At 40.4% G+C, this 19,566-nt stretch overlaps 1 protein-coding gene across 15 annotated transcripts in view; it reads left to right on the top strand.

The window, feature by feature from the left end:
• The window catches only part of mark3a (MAP/microtubule affinity-regulating kinase 3a), a 45,647-nt gene extending 26,674 nt beyond the window's left edge, over positions 1–18,973 (top strand). For 3 of the 15 annotated variants that reach the window (XM_085440718.1, XM_085440716.1, XM_085440717.1), the window contains exons 10-19: positions 149–248; positions 3,634–3,746; positions 4,309–4,456; positions 5,147–5,364; positions 6,234–6,337; positions 6,771–6,947; positions 9,653–9,925; positions 10,875–10,901; positions 17,001–17,045; positions 18,591–18,973. In XM_085440718.1, coding sequence (XP_085296844.1) covers positions 149–248; positions 3,634–3,746; positions 4,309–4,456; positions 5,147–5,364; positions 6,234–6,337; positions 6,771–6,947; positions 9,653–9,925; positions 10,875–10,901; positions 17,001–17,045; positions 18,591–18,936 — 1,551 coding nt within the window. In that variant the 3' untranslated portion in view covers positions 18,937–18,973. Of the gene's footprint in view, positions 1–148; positions 249–3,633; positions 3,747–4,308; positions 4,457–5,146; positions 5,365–6,233; positions 6,338–6,770; positions 6,948–9,652; positions 9,926–10,874; positions 10,902–14,638; positions 14,719–14,923; positions 14,972–17,000; positions 17,046–18,590 lie in introns of all 15 variants that reach the window. The other 12 variants (XM_085440724.1, XM_085440722.1, XM_085440727.1 and 9 more) reach the window with 9 other exon arrangements.
• The last annotated feature ends 593 nt before the right edge of the window (positions 18,974–19,566 follow it).

Here is a 19,566-nt window from a genome sequence, read left to right as displayed (position 1 = left end):
AACCCTGTAAACTTCTGTGCTGGGAAAAAAGAAAAGGCCACTTTTTATTCGGTGGTATGCATGTGTGCCGTCGGCGTTTGTTTTTTGTTTGTTTCTCTTACGTATGTGTAGCCACATCTGTTCTAATTGTCTGTCTTTATTTTTACAGCAAATTATGAAGGATCGATGGATCAATGCAGGATTTGATGATGACGAGCTCAAACCTTACACTGAACCAGAGCTGGACATCACAGATCAGAAGAGAATAGGTAAGGCTGATGTTACTATTAATATCGTAACTGCTTTTTTGCTTGTTTGTTTTCCCCTTTTGAAGGATGGATTGCTTCATCATTGAAGTTCTTTTTAAGTCAGTTTTCTGACTTTCAGGCCTGTCATATACACTGTTCTATAATCAAAAGAAAAAAGTACACACCCCCTCCTTCTCCATTATTACTGTAAAAGCTCAGTCGGTAATTTTCGTCAGTAGTGAGGAGACGTGAGATGTCGAACGTTAGTGGGGTTACGGCTCCACAGTGCAGAGGCAGTCTCATTATTTCAGTGCTGAAGAGCTTGAAAAGGAAAAAAGATGAAACGTGACGATGAATAAATAAATTCGAGCAGCGCTGCTGCACGCAGAGAAGAGAACCAGAGAAGCCTCCCCATCATGCCCTGGATGAAAGCTCTTACATAACTGCAGCTGGGGTCGGCCGTTGGTGCACATGTGTCGGTGCGAACTCCCAATCACCCAGGAAAACGGAAAAAAGAAAGATGGAGGAGGGGAGAGAATGAGGTCTTGAAGTTGCCGACTAGTCTCTGGATTCTAAACAATGCCTGCAAAAGTTTACCTAAAATTATTACTGAATGAAAACAATGCATTGTGGAGCAGATGCTGTCTTACACAGGAAAAGGCTTCGAATTTTCAGTGTGGATGACATCTAATTTATCTAAAGGCTTCAGCAGCACAAGGGCCAATAGAGAGAGCATTTATTTTCTTAACACCAGGAAACACTGTGAACAGGCCAGCTTAAAGGTGAAACTATTAGCTGATCAATTTAAAGGAAATCCTCAACCTCGAAGGCCCCAAATCCTCAAATGCCTGTTACATTATTGAATTCATAACTGATATATTTATTTATTGGGGTAGGGGATGGGTGGACTCTTGGATAAACATTTTTCACCATTTAGTTTTTAAATGTCTGATTTTATGTGATGCGTGTAAGGAAGTAGTAGACCTGGAGGACATTCTCCATAATTCTTCCACAGTGACATGAGTCTTGATATTTTTAGTTTTGATTCATGCCAGCTGCATAGATGAATGAATGCATATGTGGCTTTAAACCTGAGCACATAAGAATTACATGCCTCTCTAGATTAATTTTCTGTGCTTGTAGTATACCGTGTTGATTAACTGTGAAAAGCAATGAGCTCAGTGGGAATTATTTAGGGGAAAAAAGGAAAAGCACAATCTATCACTGACAGCGTGATCAGCTCATAGCTAAATATCAGGAGGCAACCAAGGCGCTCTTATTCCTTTAAAGGTCCTGGTGTATCTGAATATAGCCACACAGAACTTTTACATAACTGACCTAACCTGTGTAGCCTATGTCAGAATAACTAAAAAAAAGTAGCGTTAACAGATGAATAAAGCCAGTAATGTTACATAATTCAAGCCTAGAAAGTAATCCTTTTTTCTTCTTAGGTAGAGTGTTACCAGATAAGTGTTAAAATGTCCTTTCTTCTTTCAGCTATGAGCATTTTGTCAAAGATTGCAGCCATAAACCATCTAATGAGCCGAGAATCAAAGAGGGAAACACAAGTGTTGGGACGCAGGAGTGTGAAAGTGAGAAAGATGAGCTTGATCCAACAAAGGACGGGAAAAGATGGCAGATCAGTGGTTCTGCCTGGTTACAGAGGCGCAGCTCGTTTTTTGCTCGCTTTCTCTCTTCCCACGCGTGAAACCTGGTGTTAGACTCAAAGTGTTCGTGCCCAGGTGAAGTAGATACTTAGCAATTAACAAAGGAATGAAGATATTTTAAAATTATTGTGCTGAGCTTTTTGTTTCAAAAACTAAAATCATTAAAGCACAAAGAAACCCTCGAGTGGTGCTGAAAATTATACATTTTAAGCCTTTAGAAGTGTAGTAGAAAGAGAAGCCATGAAAATATTTAGTAGTAATAGGTAACATTTTAAAATCGATTCATAAACCCCTGAGGTTGCCGGGTAAAGAGTCTGAAATGATGATGAAGCGGTCACACCTCTCTCTTGTTGTCAAGTCTGGCAGCTGAGTTTGTGGTTGAGAAATACATTTTTGGCTACGGCAGCACATCATCTGCACTAAAAAGAGTGTGATTTTAAAAAACGATCTCCTGTCGGACACAAACAGCCTGCACTGACAGAACGGTTACTGGCAGGAAGTCAGAGCCCATCACAGGTCACTGCGAAGCCGGTGACTCATTTCTACACCTTTCCTTGGAGACCAGACGCTCCATCTCTGAAGATGGAATCTGCATAAAAAAGCTCTCCAACGTGTCTCAGATAGAAGAGCGTTTTCAAAGATTTATAGACTGCACAGCGTGTAAAAAGCTTTCATGTGATGCATGGTACACACACAGCACAAATATATTTACAAATCATGTTGGATCTGTACAGCTTTACCTGGTGTGCTGCCACACATGTGACCTGGACAATGAGGAAGCTTAATGTCAAAGCTGTGCATGTCTTTCTCTGTAAATCTGTCTCCTGGGGACAAATTTGAGTTTCATACATTGCGAGTGGAGACAATTCTCTTGTGTCTTCGCTGCTTGACCAACATTGAAAGGGTAGGTAAGGGTTAGAAACAGATTCAAGTTTGGCTTAAGACTAGATCAAACTATACCCACAAATCACAGATGGACGATGATCTCTCCTTTGTTGGGACTCTTTTTCTCGTTTTTCACGCAGCTTTGATGTGTGGACATTCATTAAAAACTTGTTAGGTGTCTATTTGTTCAGATGAAACACAGCAGATTACATACCTGACTGCTCTGAACCCAACTACAGCTGTGATTTGGAATTTAAAAGTAGTCTGAGTTTAACTTTCGGATTAGACTTTCAGGAAAAAAATGTTGTCCTCCCACTCCAAACCCCTTTCCAGTCAGCATTGCTTTGCTTCAAAGGTGAACCAGAAAGGCAGGAAGTTGATTAGCTGAACTTCACTGCCTGAAGCTTCTGACATTGCGTGTCTAGCTTGACTAAATTACAAACTTCTAGTGTAATGTAGTCGATCCTGTGATATCCGCTGTAGCGCCACCGCATATCACGGGATCATAAACCTGCACGGCTCAGTCACCAGAATAAACACACACAATTCTTGAATGTGCAAAATCACATTAAGAGAAGTCAGTTTAATAACATAGATTTGACATAAAGTTGATAACCACATAACTTTAAAACAAGTTTTTTAAAAGAAATAGTCATGTTTTGGTTTTGTGCTGTAATCGCCAGAGATCACTGTGAAAGGGTCTAAAATTAAGCACTCTCTCACTCACTTTGTGGTGAATGTAGACCCCAATGAACTGTCAATGATCGCAGTTATCTACAGTGTCCCTTTTAGTTTCAGTGGTGTCGTGAAAAGTGGTTATTAAATTGAGCCTTTGATCATTTTTGCTTGTGCAGACGTGATGGTCGGGATGGGCTACAACTTGGAGGAAATCCAGGAGTCTCTGGCCAAGATGAAGTATGATGAGATCACAGCCACCTACCTGCTCTTGGGCAGGAAGGCCTCTGAGGTACAAACATAACAAACGTCTTAGTTCTTCAGTCGTTCAGCTATCAGTGGTTCGTAAACCAGTGTGTGACTCGGCTATTTATAGACTTCTACCTTGTTTGCAGACTCTCGCCACATATTAAAGTGCATTAAAATAATTGATTTGAAGCATTTGGGGGCTTTTTTCCGTTTGTTAAGCCTAATGGTTTTAAATTTGATCATGTGAAATAGTTCGTTGTCAAAGATTTGGCATTTGGGGCATTTTTTTCAGACGGCTAATTGAGCAGTCATGTAAGTCCCCTTACTGTCCATGAGGGCTTGGTTCTGATATAAATAAAGGTGCAGGAATTGAAACAAAGTGGGTCTGAAGTCGCCATCTGAAGCTCTAAGCTCACAAATGACAGCTTTCTCACTCATCAGAAATAATAGTTTTAAAATGATCCTTTGTACACAAAAATTCTTTTGATCGCGTATCATGTGCCCTAGATTTTTGGTCTGTCTTGACTCATAAATCACATTCACTGTAGTAAAACTGTAGAAACTGAGGGTTTTTGTATGTTCTGTATGTGTCCTTTGTCTCTCAGCTGGAGCCCGGCGACTCGGCCTCCAGCAGCAACTTGTCTCTGGCCAAACCGAGGCCAAGCAGTGAGCTCAACGGCCAGTCGCCCTCCCACCTCAAAGTCCAGAGGAGCGTCTCCTCCAACCACAAACAGAGACGTTACAGCGAGCAAGGTGTGTTGTTTTCTTCATTGTGTGAAACACAGTGTCGTGGTCCTAGCTTTCCTTTTCAATGTCACGTGAAAAGGAACAGACTTGAAACTCTGCTGTACGTCACCTCTAATAATAAAAGTACTTTTCTGTCAGTTGCTTGTTTTCAGCTGATAAAAGAAGCCAAATCGAAACCTGTCACATGGTAGAGGCACTTTAGCCTTTCCTTTGTTTGCACAGCTCTGTGTTGTCCACTGTGATATAATGCTTTGTCAGTAACCTCAGTTTGCGATGCTTCCTGTCTGTGAGATCTGCAGCTTAAGTGGCAACGCTGAGAACCTTTTTATACTCCAGCAGAAACCCAACATTCAAACATTGTTAACTGTGATTTCAAAAACTGCTGTGGCATTTTCAGCCTTGTGTTTCTGATATTTTGGGAATTTAAGAAGACGACTTTATTCATTTAGTAAATGGTGAAACCTGATTCAAGGCCACCATGGATTAAAAGAAAAACAAACATTAATGTGATGATGATTATATTGTAAATTGTAACTATAATTATGTTTGACTAAGTCTGGGTCATTTTTTTTTTTTTTTTTCAAAATGTAGGTTAGATAGAACTTCTTTAAAAATTGTATTTGCTGACAGAGGTAGACGTATTCTTGAGTCATCCCGCAAACGTTACTCTGATAATTATACTTTCTCTTTCTATAGTTGGTCAGAACCTCCCTCCAGGGATGGCTCATCCGAAGAGGAGTCAGACAACTACTGCTGAGAACAGCGTGAAAGAGGAAGGTGGAGTCCAGCTCCGTAAACCGAGCATCCCAGGAACCCGCGGGGCACCACCCTCCAGCCCTCTGCTGGGCAACGCCAACAACCCCAACAAGGCTGACATTCCTGACCGCAGGAAAGGAGCCACCACGGCCCCGAGCGTGAGTGTTTCAGCAGTTGGCTTAAAAGTTAAACTTGATTGTTTGCTCTGTTTTTGTATGAGAGTTTTGGGGAGGGGGAGTTAAGCTAAATGAGAGTGTTTAGTGACAGTGGCTGTCATGGTTACTTAAAAGGAAATTCCAATTTTACACATCAGTGTGTACTTCCTGGCGTTGGGGAAGTCCACTGCATTTAAGGGGAAATAATGGTGTAAAGACTTTATTGTGTTCAGATGCATCTGTGAGAAAATGATGCATAAATGGGTAAAGCTTCCTCTAACAGGTGACATCACATGTGATCCCACCTTGTAAGGAAAAAAAACAAAAGATCAAAGAAGTGAGCAATCGACTCCTGAGCTCTGGTTTTGTGTGTCGATGTAGTTGTCCAGATTTACACAACGAACAATGCCCGAGTATTGTTTAACAATGTGATTCAGTCTCATGGTCTGGAGATTAGGAAATGTTTTTAAGCTGCACTCTATCACTTTAAAGCCACCAAACCATGACGTGGCAGTCTCTGTGTGAGTCACTTCCGATTAATCCACCTGTCCACATCGACCACAGTGAGCCTCTGTGGCGATACAAAATGTGACAGACGAGTACTACTAATATACAATCGAGTAATGCAAATGTTTAAGAGATCAAAGACACGAGGGACATATCAGTACAGTACAAAGGAAACAAGTTTTACTTCTAAAGTCTGCCGCATTGTTTCCAAGTTTAAACAAAACTCATTCGAATTTGGTGAGATTGGCAGCATGATAGACTGAATTTAAGTGCACTGTGCTTTAATTGCTGTAACACATGTTTCTTTGAGCCTTTCATTTAAAAAAAAGGTCATCCACTGAAGCAATGCATTTGTCTGTTTGCAGAATAACACTGCATCTGCAGGTATGACCAGGAGGAACACGTATGTCTGCAGTGACAGAAACAACACAGACCGCCTCTCCGTCATTCCTAACGGGAAAGAGAACAGGTGAGAGGAGGATGATTGTACATCTTAATCAGTACAGGGAGCAGAATTTGAGTTTTCCCACTTGTCAGTAAACTGTTGTTAGTGAGATCATTGTTGTGGGTCCTGAAGTCTGTATGTAGTTCTTTAGATTTAGATAAATACTGTTTTAGAGACTCTTCTACTCAACCTGTGTGAAAATGTATATTTGTATGGTATTTCAAACTCACACTGGTCGAAGTTATTTAAACCCCTTTTTCTTGTTAATAGAGGAAAAAAGGACCTACATGGGATCCCTAGAAAAGATTTCCTTTGTCTCAGTCCCTGATTTTTCTACTCCTTTCTTTCTGTTTACTTCCCCTTTTCTCATCAACTTATCTTCCATTTCTGCCTGTGTGTTTGTGATTCGGGGTGGGGTTTTTGTTTTTTGTCCCCCCCCCTGTTACGGCATGACCAGCATGACTGAGATGGCTTGTGCCACTAGCCCCCCGTCTGCCTTTGCAGCCGCTGCATTCGGTGCCTCGTCCAGTTCGGTGCGGCTGAGGTATCAAACTGTCGGCCCTTTGTACGCTTGCCAGGCAGGCTGGGCCACACTGCCCCACTCCTACTACGCTCTGGACTACTGCTCGCCCAAGTAAGACGACAGGGTCTCCAAACCCCCCTGTCTGTCTCCTCTCATGTCTCAGCCCCTGTTTGGCCCCTTGCTAACCCACACATCCAGCCAGCTTCACACTCTGTAACCCTACAACTAAACCATGGACACCATTTCCTGCAACAAACAGTAAGCAAAGTGGTTTTTGGTGCCAGAGTCTGAAATGTATGCTCATCAGCAGGAGCAGGTAAAATGAATTGCTCTAATGACTGGTATACCTCAATAAAATATGTCCTCCTTCTTTTTATTGTTACTCTACCAAAGTCTAGCCGGTCTAACGTGCTGATTCATGGTCAGAATGAAGACCTTTTTAGATATAAACACGAGCCTTAGTGCTACTGTTTGGTTTACCTGATGTTTGGTAACACTGCTGAGGTGGTGTTGATAGGAAGAAGCATTTGTATACTCGGATCTGCAAAACACCTCAGTACGTATTATCTGTATGCTAGTGTTACTGAATCAAAAGAATCATTAGTTTTCCACAACATAAACAGACTTAAAAATGAGGCTTAGTCAAGGTGCTTGTAGTCAATCTGACATGTAACTGCACTGCTATAAAGTCAGACACATAGACTAGGACTAGCCACTTTCTTTTTCAGGAGGTGGCTAAATAAAGACATTTTTTTTCCAGATTTAATTTCCACAAAACTGTCCAAAATCCAGATGATAAATGAAGCAGGGAGACCAAGCAGGTCAGTTAGACAGATAAATTTCTGAGTGTTTATTTCAGACGCTGATCAAACCAGAGGAGAAGTGGAGAAAAATATGCATCTACACACTGAAATCGAGCGATAGGTTAAACTCAGTGTGTGATAATATTTTTCCATGTTTCCATCATCCCTCTGCCAGCCATAAACCAGAGGACCGCTTGGGCCCCCCCCCCTCCTTGCGACATTGCAGTAACGCACTCACACAGCTCTGCTCCTGATCTCTCCTCCATCCTCTGCTGTGAACTTTGACCCCTGATTTTCTCTGTCTGGGTCCTGCACCTGTTGGTCTCCGAAATGATGGAAAAGCCCCCACTGCTCACGGCTCCCCTGCTGTCCCAGCTTCCTCAGACCCTCGTCTGTTTCTGTTTAGACTCTTAAGTGATCAGGCTCACAACTCACTGTTTCATTGTACATATCAACAGCTTGACATCTGGGGTGTGAAATTAACAGCTCATTGCTGGTGAATTTTGGTTCCAGCTGCTTTATATACGTTTCCTGTTCTAAAATTGCTCCGAATTTAATGAAATAAATCTCACACACTGGCCTTAAATATTATCATAAAGATGTTTTGGTCATGTGACCTCACTTATACTATTTTTCTTGCCCTGCCGCCATTTTAATAGGTTAACCTAATTTTGTTTCTGCTCCCAGAAAGTCCCAACTCTTCAGTTTGGTCTCAAACAATGTAATGATCTTATAAAGATTTCTCCTGTTATTTTTCTGCTTTGAAGAATCTTCAAATGACTCACAGACACATGAGGACAGAAGTCCTTGTGGCGCATTAGTCGTTTAATCCAAAGGGAGGCACTAAAGCTGGGTTCTTAGACCAGATCTGTGCTGGAGCTCAGTTTGCACAAAATACTTGCACATCTGTGGGTATGAAATGCATAAAATTAATCTTCCAGCTGTATTTGTTTACTGATAATCTCTCTATCATAAATCTGCCTCTTGTTGGTACTACCAGACACTGCTTTATGGATTCAGTTTAAATAAACACTTATGCTCTAATCAAGGGGTCTCAAACATAAGGCCCAGGGGCTAGAAATGGCCCAGCAAAGATGCCAATCTGGCCCACTGGCGGTCTTTGGTAAATGTGAAGGAGGACCATACGTTTTAGACTTTTAACTGTATTTTCATAACTTTCACAGCTTGTCTTACTGATGAAAACCTCCCACAACCATCCATAATACACCAAAGTAATAGATAAACTAAGATTTCTTTCATTAAATAGAGCAACATTTCTTTATCACTTAGTAAAACTGAGATGTGCTGTTGAAATTGCACTTCTTCTTCTTGAGATACCTCAGAGATTAAATGTGCACTTCTTTAGACTGACAGAAAGGGGAGTTTCATTGGTCCGGTCCACTTAAGATCAAAGTGGGCTGTATGTGTCCCCTAAGGTAACGGACGTTTGACATCTCTGTTCTAATCTGTTAGTTATGGCTACAACTGCTCAGCAGTTTATAGGGAATGATGATCTTACTCTGTGCTACATGCAGCTTCTGCTTGTGGTTGGTCAGCTGTGTGAGGCCAGTGGTCGCAAGACTAAAACATTCGCTGTAATTTAAAAAAAATGTATTGCAAATTAGTTATTCACAGACTGGCTGTTGCGTCTAAATCCACCAGCTGATGTGCGGCTTTGTCCTGTTGTGATTTTAATTTCCTACCCTGCTGATGTCTAACCTGCAGTATTTGAAACCCATGGCAGTTTTAGAAGTCCACGTAGAATAACCAGACCACACATTTTAGGAATGCAGAGGCACGTGCAGTGACTCTGCACAAACATTTTTCCATTGCAGAAGTGTACTCGAGTATGTTGCACAGTCACAGCTTCTGTGACTGTGTATAATCTGGCTCCATCACACTCTACCTGCACAAATACGTGGAAATGTTCAGTGTGTTGAAGTACACGTCTGCTCTGGAAAAACGGAGTGTAAAACCTGCTTTAATTGTAACTTCCCCCTCCGTCCACTTCAGCAACGTTGCCGTGTCTCCCGGCAGTCAGAGGAACCCGGTGGCGTCCACCCACAGCGTCGCCAACACCACTACGCCCGACCGTCTCCGCTTCCCCCGAGGCACAGCCAGCCGCAGCACCTTCCACGGTGGCCAGCTGAGAGACCGCCGCACGGCCACGTACAACGGGCCGCCGGCCTCCCCTACTCTCTCCCACGATGCCACGCCTCTGTCTCAGACCCGGAGCCGTGGAACCAGCAACCTTTTCTCCAAACTCACCTCTAAACTCACCCGCAGGTAGGCGAGGAAAAGCGTCTGCGCACATTTTGTAGAGAAGTGTGACGGGTTGATGTTTAGCTCCTTTCTGTTCAGTCAGTTTAAAGGTTTAATTTGTTCTAAAGCAAATTTTTTTTTTTAAGTGATTAAAAACATTAAAGCTTGAATATAAAGAGGAAAGACTCCAGCGCTGCTCTGCTCTGTGCCTTATAATCTACTGTGACTCTGTTCAGATTTGAAGCCAATCAGCACAGTGCCATGTAGAGTTAAGATAAATAATTACATGCTGGAGGAACACTTCACTGTCCTGTACAATGTGATTTATGCTCAAGTCTACATTTGTTGTGTGTCGCTGCCTGGTTGCTGCCAGAAAACCTACAAACACCGTAAAGAAACTGATTGGATATTCAAACATTTTATTCATTACACACAGCAGACCATTTTAGATCATTTCACTTCCATGATTCTTTAAAGATCTTGGGTGGTAATGTTTTTATACGGTAATCATTTCCTGCACTATGCGTGCTTTAGGGCTGTATGTGTTACTATTATACTTGTAGTTTGATATAGTCCATTTAAAAACAAAACAAAGTGAAAGCATACATTTTGAATCGAGGTTAGTCTTGTATAGCTTTTCTTTAAATTGCATTTTCAGGGCTCCCTGAAATCTCGACATCAGATTCTTGTGCACTTCTTATTGTGGTTAATATTGTCACAGTGAGAGTCTCGAGTTCAGGTACTGAAAGCAGCAGCCAAGCCAGTGACATCCCACCTGCAATGACTGACCTAAAATGAGGAATTGAAATCATTTAATACTGAATTTTTAAAAAAAAATTACAAATGAATCTTTACCTTTCACTGTTAATGATTCCAATCACCCCATTTTTGTTCACTCATTCGATCTCCCCCTCCCCTTTCCTTCACTTCTCTTTCACCATTTTCACTGTTTCTTTGTCTGATTCTGTTGTAGAAACATGTCATTCAGGTTTACCAAAAGGTAGGACTCTTGTACTGCCTTTCACTCTGTACCAAAACAATGACAACAGTCTCACAGAACAACTTCCTCTGAAACTCTTTAGACGTGTGGGGCTGCTGGCACTGAACTAACACATTGCTTAGCAGAACAGTAACGCTCTCTGGGTGCATTTACACACACTGCTTACAATCAGATTAACGTGACAGATTTCTGTTCTCACATATTAGGTCTACTGACGTGACTCTAAGTAACCCACAGTAACATAATTTAATGTCTAGGTAAGATTGTCCTTAAAGGAATAGTTTGGTTTTATGTGTTATGTATTAGAGGACTTGTGCGTGCAGTCCTCCCTTCATGAAGGTTATACTTTTAGATGGTGGAGATGGATGATGATCTCATAGGTCAGTGATGGCGGTGATATTTCACTTCCTGATTACTAGATTCATTTTAAATGTAACCAGACTCACTGTTGTCTCATTATGTTTCACTATTGTAAATGACACTTAGGACGTGGGCTTGTTTTGTCATTTGTGTGCATGAGCACAAGTTCCTGTTCAGATTGAGAGGGTTTCTGTCTCTGGTTTGACTCTTCTTGGGTTTTTTTTGTCTTTTAAATTTGAGTTTAAGATAAGTGTGCGTATGTGGAAACAACCAAACTCATTTTACACACATACAAACAGCTTACATGAGTCAGCAGAACTGTTGGCTTAAAGCAGGGGAAGCAAAAAAGACCTGGGCAGACATTAGGTCTCAGTACTGTTTTAGCTGTTCGGCTGATATCCGCCCATTTATGGTCATTAAGTGCAGTCAGATGATTAGACTAAATCTGTCACCTTTTGTATGCGAAGGAGGCTGTGATGCAGGTGTAGCCCACTTTCTTTCTCTTAATCTTTCAAGTGGAAATTAAACTCCCCGTCCTGCCCTGGATACTGGATCGCCCAACGCTATCTGTGCTGTTTTGTGTATAAACAGTTTTATGGAGGTGTTTGTTCTGGAGGAGCTATGTTGTGGACCTTTTTAAGCTCCTCCTCCTCAAGCTCAACATCCTGCAGAACGAATATACAGAAGAATCAGAAGCTCTGAATTTTAAGCTTTCACGAGGACAGGAGGATTTACTGTGGGACGATTAGACTTCGTAGCCAGGTGTAGTAAAAAACTAGCAACTGAGTATTGGTGGTAGGTTGTATCAGTTAGCTTTTGTTGACAGCGTTGTCTGAGATGTGTTGGTTTTTTATTTTTAATACACGTATATATCTATTGTACATAAGGGAGCTGTCAATCATTTCATCTTTTTTTATTTAAAAAAGTGACTTAATTGAAATTTATCACAATGGCAAACTATTCCTTTAAGATGAATGCATTGCAATTTAAATAAAAATTGAAACTTCCTTTTGCTTTGATTGGGTTTTACCTGGTCTCTGTGTGTAAATGTGCTCGGGGTGGCCACGGTTGGTCTGGGTGGATAAAGGCTGATTGGGAAAGCAGACCGGACTCCTTGAACAATCAGTCAATTACCCATACAGCAAAAACAAAGCAGCTTGCTACTAATCAGTCGTCATTGCATGCATGAGGTTGCTTCTTACAGCTGCCATTGATTCTTGATTTTAATGACTGAACTCATCGTAGGTTATTCTGCTGCTGCATTATTCACCAAAATATATATTTTCTTACTTTCTTTGACCCAGTTGTGTCAGTAAGAAACCACCAAGGATTATATTTTTATCTGTTTCTAAGCCGTTTAGTACATTTATAAATGCAACTTTGTATACACTGATGTTTTTTGTAGACTTGGTTCATTCCCTTGGTGGGTACAAACATCATGTTCAGAGAAAGGGTCTTCTAAAAGGCACGTCGCTCAGCTTTTGTCTCGTTGCCCTTTATTTTCGCTTTGAAGGTTTTCTGGGCTTTAGTTTTTTACTTTCAGTTTAAGTCAGAAGAACAAAAAAAAGGGGGGGATCACACAGGTATATAATACAGCATTTATTTACTGACAATTTTTGGCTATTTTTATTAAATTTTTTGTAATGTACTAATTAGTGCTGTCAGCATGACGTTAACGTCATTCTAACGAGGTTAACACTGACAGCACTAGTACTAATACAAATCACAGATTAGGATTTTAACTTAGAAATCAACATAAAAACTCCACAGTTCCTAAACTTAACATGGAAATGACCTTATTTAAAATGCTCTGTTAAATATTTTCTAATTTTGTGATTCTTTTTAAATCAGCAAGGTTGTTTTTACTGAAGAAAATGAAAACTTCTTCTGTAACATGTTTTGCTTTCAGTGCACTTCATTTGTCTCACGGTTATCTGTCAGGCAAGCAAAAGCTGCAGAGAATGTTTGAAGACACAAAAATACTAATTCTCAAAGTATTTTTGTGTCTTCAGAAAGTTGTTTTAGACGCAGGTGCTGGAAATAGTCTCCCCTCGTTGCTTTCCGTTTAGTGTCTTCCAGCATTTGGGCCCATACTAAACAATGTGTAAGACTTTTTCACTACGACAAGGTGTTTTTTGTTTTAAAATGGGTGTGTGGTGACACGATAGTGTAAATGGGTCTCTTCAGACATTTTCTTAACTTTTCTTAATGTCCCACTTTATAAAAGGAGGCCTTATTTTGTTTGGACATGCTGATGGTTTCCTGCGGACGTTCCAAGTAGTCGGATCAGCCATTCCAATAGGGGTTGGGATTTAAGAGAGGAGGCTATTAAACACTGAATTCCTCAAACGGATCTTGTGAAACAGCATGGTAGCTGTGGCCAAACTGAACCAGTCATTGATGTACATATCAAAAGATCAGAGGAGCTTTGCGGCCTTCTCAGGGAGCTGTCTTGAGGCCCATGGCTCCCTCTGGTGGCTGATTTGTAAACTGTCATCTTCCTTTGGCAGCATCATCGTCATCCAGAGCCTCCTGTCGGTTCTGCTCAGGTGTCATCACCATCCTGCATTCCCACTCATGGCGTCTCACTAGGGTTTTTGTGTTTGTCCTCATTTCTGTGGAGCACTCACTGTGACAAAATAGAGCAAAAGACTATAAGATGAGTCGAAAATAAAACCGAATACAGTAATAAATTGTGTAGTTGGTTAAATGAATATAATGGAGTATTCAAATAAGAGTTGAGCTTAATTTCTTTTTAGTTTAAAGTTATCTTTATTGTCCTGTGAAATAGTGACTGCACCAGGGTTCAATCTTGGTCTGCGACATCAATTTTAAGATCTTGCTGTTAAGTAAAAATAACTGAAAATATCAATTGCAAAAGTTCACAACAAAGAGCAAAAATAGTAAGTTCACTAGCTTAAAAATGAGTCCAATTATATTAATTATCTAAATAAGGATTAATCAGAAAATGTGGAACAATTGCATGATTATTTTTTTTCATGCTACAAAGAACAGACATAAAAATAACAAACTGAAAAGTGGAGTTATTAAACTGTCTTATGTTCAATTTCCTCTGAAGATGAAAAGTCTTAGCTACACTTTTTTTAAAAAATCTCCATTTTAACCAACAATATTATTTATTTACTTGGTTCCATTTTTGACTCGTCTTATAGGCATTAACTTCATTTTGTCCGGTTTGGGCCGCCGTACATTTCTGCTAAAAACTCATCTCTGATCTTAACGAGTTTTCTTTATTTTCCTCGTCCTCGGGACATTTTAGGTTCACTCACATTCTCCTCCCGGTGTGTTTTTTTTGTCTTCCTTACCTTCTTGTGTCCTTTAACCTTGACCTCTTGCTGCTCTTCCTCTCTGCCTAGGGTCAGTATTGACCCGGCCAAACGGCAGTCGGCCAAAACAGGGCCTGCCAACCCTTCTACCCAGGGAGGAAAGACCCTTAGTAAGTCTTCTGCCCTCCAGTCTCTTTCAGCCTTTCCTTCTTTCCTTCCTTCTCATTATCTTCCATGTTTTTCTTTCTTTTCTTTTTTTTCTTTTCAGCCTGTCCTCATGCCATTCATTTAAATATTCTTTCCTTCTCTTTCTTTTCTTGTCATGAGTCCACTGAGATTTCCGGCACATCCTCAGATTCACGTTTTTTCTTTCAGATTCAGGAGCGGAAGATATAGAGAGTTGTAGGAAGATGAAGATCTAGAGTAAGGGGCTGTTTCCATCCCTCAATTTCTCCTGAGATTAAAGTCTGAGTTTCAGACTTCCCTTCCTACATTGCCTCACCCCGCCTTGCCTCACCCTCCCCCCTCGGTCTTGTGATTTTTCACAGCCTCTCTGGCCGACCCAGGACCTGCTGTCAGTCCTGTCTGTTCGCTCGTCTTCTTGTTGTCGAGTCCCTCAAGCTGTCAGGAGTTTGGACTCTGTCCCTCCTCCACAACCCCGTCCTGTTTTCTGTTCTGCAGGCTGCAATGCATGCTGGGAGCCTGACACAGTACACCCATCCTGTCCGAGAAACGGGGAGATTACTAACTATTCGCTTTTAATCTAATCTTGTCTTACAGTACAGACTTTTTTTTTCTTGTTTGTAGTCGTTCAGCATCCTCCCAAAAAGTCTTTTCTGGCAGTCAAGACTTTGAGCGAAAGATCTTGCAGGAGGTCTAAATTTTTATTGCAATCCAGTAAATTTTCCTGTGAAATCAACCTGGTTAGTAGGAAGGAATCCCCTGCTTTATCTCGAGTCTTTGTTTGAGTCTTTGTCTTGAGTCTAGTGAGGCTAGGAAATTAATTTTTCCTGTGTATAAGATGCACAGGAACAGTAAAGGATTCAGAATGAATCCAGCGGTAAGCCAAAGAGGTCATTTTTGCTTTATGGAGGGGAAAAACTGCACATGAAACACATTATGTAAAGAATTTTCTTCATTATGCCTGCCATAGAAATACTTGTACGAGGACAAACAAGGAAGGCAAATTACTTCTGACTAATGCAGAAGATTTCATCGTGCTTTCCTTAAAATGTCCCGCATGTCATCTCACTGCCCAGTTTGTCAGCTTGTCTTCTAGCTGGTAGGAGAGCCATTACAGAACTGCACATATACACAAAGTCCTGTCTACGGCTCACGTTTGTGACTTAAAAATAGTTGGTGAGCTTTTTGTTCTGTCGATCAGAGCGAGCGCGCTTCTGCAGCGCGGCTGAACGTGCTGCAGCTTCGGTCACAGGGACAAACTGTGAACATTTGGTTTGGTTTTTAGAGCCTGAGCTTCATGTTGGAGGGAGCTTTTCTCTAAACGGTGTCTGTTTTCATGTGCGTCACACACACGGCTCAAATCAGGATTTAATCATCAGTTGCCTTTTAAAAAAATAATAATAATTACTGTTAATATTAGGAAAGGTAAGCATTTCAGAAGCTGTTTTAAATGTAATATTTAAAGTGATCAAATAATTCTGATAATTAGTCCAAATGCAAGTAGACGTCTTTAAAATGTCACGTGTCAAATTGTTAAATAGAAAGAATAGATGGGTCACGTGTTCACTAACAGTGTATTTAAAAGGCTTAAACTGGGATTTTATATACATTTACTGTACGATACATCGTCAAAGGACGTGTTTGCAGAGCAATAATCAGCTTTCTTGTAATTTTTTACTTTTTTATTTTATTTTTTTACCCCCCTATTATCTCCTGTCATCCTATAGGCCAGTGGAAGGATCTGCTTTTTTATTATTTTAGCTGTGTGCTGTTCAGATGTAGATTAAAATCTTTTTTTCTTTTTGAGAGGCGATAAAGTCCAGTCAAGTAGCGCTGCATCACTGCCTTCACTTCCTACCTCACCTGAATGTGGCCTGCAGGCTGCATCTCCTCTTATTTTGCTGCTGTTTTGCGTCGACACACCGCTGTCAAGCTTTTCTTTGTGTGTGCTCCTGTTGGCTTCAGTCTGGGACATGAACAGTCATCACTTCTTTGTTTGATTTCTTTATTTATTCTCCTCTCTCTCTCTCACGACTCTTTGTTGATTTCAATGGAAGTCAAAGCTTCCATTTCTTTTTCTGTTTTTTGGTGGTGGCTCTCGTCGTCGTTCAAGTATTCGTCACGTTCTCTCATTTTTAAATATGATTTTTCACTGGAAATGATAAAAAAAAAATGATTGTCATGCAAGACCCACATCTTTTTTTTGTTTCTTCTTTTTTCCCCCCCGCCCTGACTCCTCCTCCCCGTCTGATCTTCTTGTACGCCCCAGAGTCTCCACCGAGTTTGAGAGAAACGGGAGACTTGAGGGCTCAAGGTGAGGTTACCTCCCCCACGTTCAGTGTGTCTTCCCTTCCGAACGTAGGCTTCAGTTTGTCTCCGTCTGCACCATCATCCAATTTGCTCAATCCCCTTCCCCCTGCATAGGAACCACTTTGTGCTTACTCCCTTCAGGGACGTTTGAATGTACTGTTGCATCTTTAAAGCCTCGTCTTTGAGTGTTTTTTGACATAATGTTTTTTTTGTTTGTTTTTTTTTTGCATGGCACTGTATTTGTGAGCTACTTTTGTTAGCATGGCATGCTTGTTTATTTTGTCACTCCTGAAGCTCAAAGACTGCCGCCATGTGTCTAGCTCCAGTTTACATACAAGTTAATTTCCAGAGAATAAAAATTTATATGTGGAAAAACCCAGAAACGTTTTAATCCTCTGAATGATCATATTGGTTACAATGTAAATGAATTTGAAACTAATGAACATAAGAAATGAAAATTAAATTCAAAATGAAGTGATGGGAGGAGCAAAAACAGGTCAAAATATAGACGAGGACTAGAACAGAACCATTTCTAATGCGTACTGGATAATTTTGCTTTTCATTGTTACCCAGTACTTACATTACTAACCCTAATATCTTTGAATTACAGATAATTTACAAGACTATGGTGGATGATGGTGATGGTCTTTTAATCACAGCTTCATCCAGTGATTACTGTCCTTTATTGCTTAATCTGTTCCACTAGAGTCTTTTAATTAATACTCTCAAAAATATTTGACTGCTGTAGTGTATAAATATCGTAGGGGCTTAATTTGTCCAATATGCCAGACTGGTTATCTTTTATATGATTATAAAACTAAATAAATGACATTCAGTCACAGTTTGCGCACCTCATCTTGACTCAATATTAAGTCAACACACTGGATATAAAACTGCAAAAAGATGGGATCCCAGATTTAGAAGTAATGTAAAGCGGACAAAAGTGTGACTAATCTAAGTGTCTAATATAATAAAAACAACGAGATGTAGGTCCTGAAGAAATGAGTCAAACGTGGGCTCAGATTTAAGTTGCTTGCAGAAAGTGCAGCGGTCTTCTGGGTTTTTCAGACTTGCTGCTCACTATCAAACAACTGACAAAATGTAGTAAACGTGAAATATTTGAGTTCAAAATGCAAACAAATGGTGAGTAAAGAATGATGATAAAAGTTGTGTAGAAAGAAATCTAAACCTTTGAGGTTTGCTTCTTTAAATAAAGTGCAATCTTAAGTTTTTACTGCATTTTGTCAGTTTCACTGCTTTTCAGCTTCATGCTGAGACTTAAATGATTTTTTTTTTTCATGTTGCTTGTTTCCCTCATATGAAAATAAACAAACTGGGGCTAGAAAATCTCATGTGGAAATGCATCAGAGCTGTGTAAAACATGATTTAATTCAAACTAATTCCTGCTGCTTCTGCCTGTTTAAAACATATTTTTTTTCAAAATAAAATGTTTTTCTTTCAAATATATTCACAGATCCTGCTTTGTAAAATGCAGGAGGAATACTGTGTGAGGCTAAAACCTCTCCTCCGTGTCTCTTTCTCCCAACAGTCGCCATGTACCTGGGGATCAAAAAGGGGAAAATAAAGACAGTAAACCCCGCTCCCTCAGATTCACTTGGAGTATGAGGACCACCAGCTCCATGGAGCCCTGTGATATCATGCGGGAGATTCGCAAGGTGCTTGACGCCAACAACTGCGACTACGAACAGCAAGAGAGTTTCCTGCTTCTTTGCGTCCATGGAGACGGGCGAGCTGAAAACCTGGTGCAGTGGGAGATGGAGGTTTGCAAGCTTCCCCGTCTCTCCCTCAATGGCGTCAGGTTCAAAAGGATATCCGGCTCATCCATCGCTTTCAAAAACATTGCTTCCAAAGTTGCCAATGAGTTAAAGCTATGAACAAAAGGGTTTAAAGTATACATATATATATATATATATATATATCTAGAAGTATTTAAGCTGTACAATCATCCAAGTAGCAGTTTCCAAATGTCTCCTTTTTCTAAACAAAACACAGAGTATGTATTGAATATTATAATGTATAGATTAAGGCTTTTGGCAATAATCACCGAATTACCTACTAATATCTCAGTCTGTTCTGACCGCACAGGGTCGACATTAATGAGTTGAATATGATTTGTCATGCTGTGAATGTGGACAAAAAAGCATTTCTGGTCTTATTTATTTCACCTTTATTTTTCTCTCTCCTGGAAAAAGGAAAATGACGTAGCGTTCTGTTTTCAGTGTAAATAATGTATCTTACTTTGAAGATGGCTTCTCTGCAATACTCATTTTGTTTTTTCTTCTCCTTTTGTATTTTGTTAAAAAGTAGAGATGGGGAGTCCATGTAAATGCCCACATGGTTAAGGGTCACTCATGTCTCAATTAAAGTGTCTGTCAACCTAAACCTCGAGTCTGATCAGTGTTGGGCTTTTGTTTCCAGCTTCATCTAAATTACATTTGATGTCAGTGCATGTTGGGACATCTGCTTGTTTATTCATTCAGGTCTCTTAAACAAAGTTTCCCAAC

The sequence above is a fragment of the Copadichromis virginalis genome, linkage group LG19, assembly GCF_057382275.1.
Source record: "Copadichromis virginalis isolate Kocher_CV1m ecotype Utaka linkage group LG19, C_Virginalis_male_GT1.1, whole genome shotgun sequence".
NCBI classification, from domain to species: domain Eukaryota; kingdom Metazoa; phylum Chordata; class Actinopteri; order Cichliformes; family Cichlidae; genus Copadichromis; species Copadichromis virginalis.
Note: the sequence above shows the minus strand (reverse complement) of the source record. Positions and strands in the feature narration are given on the sequence as shown.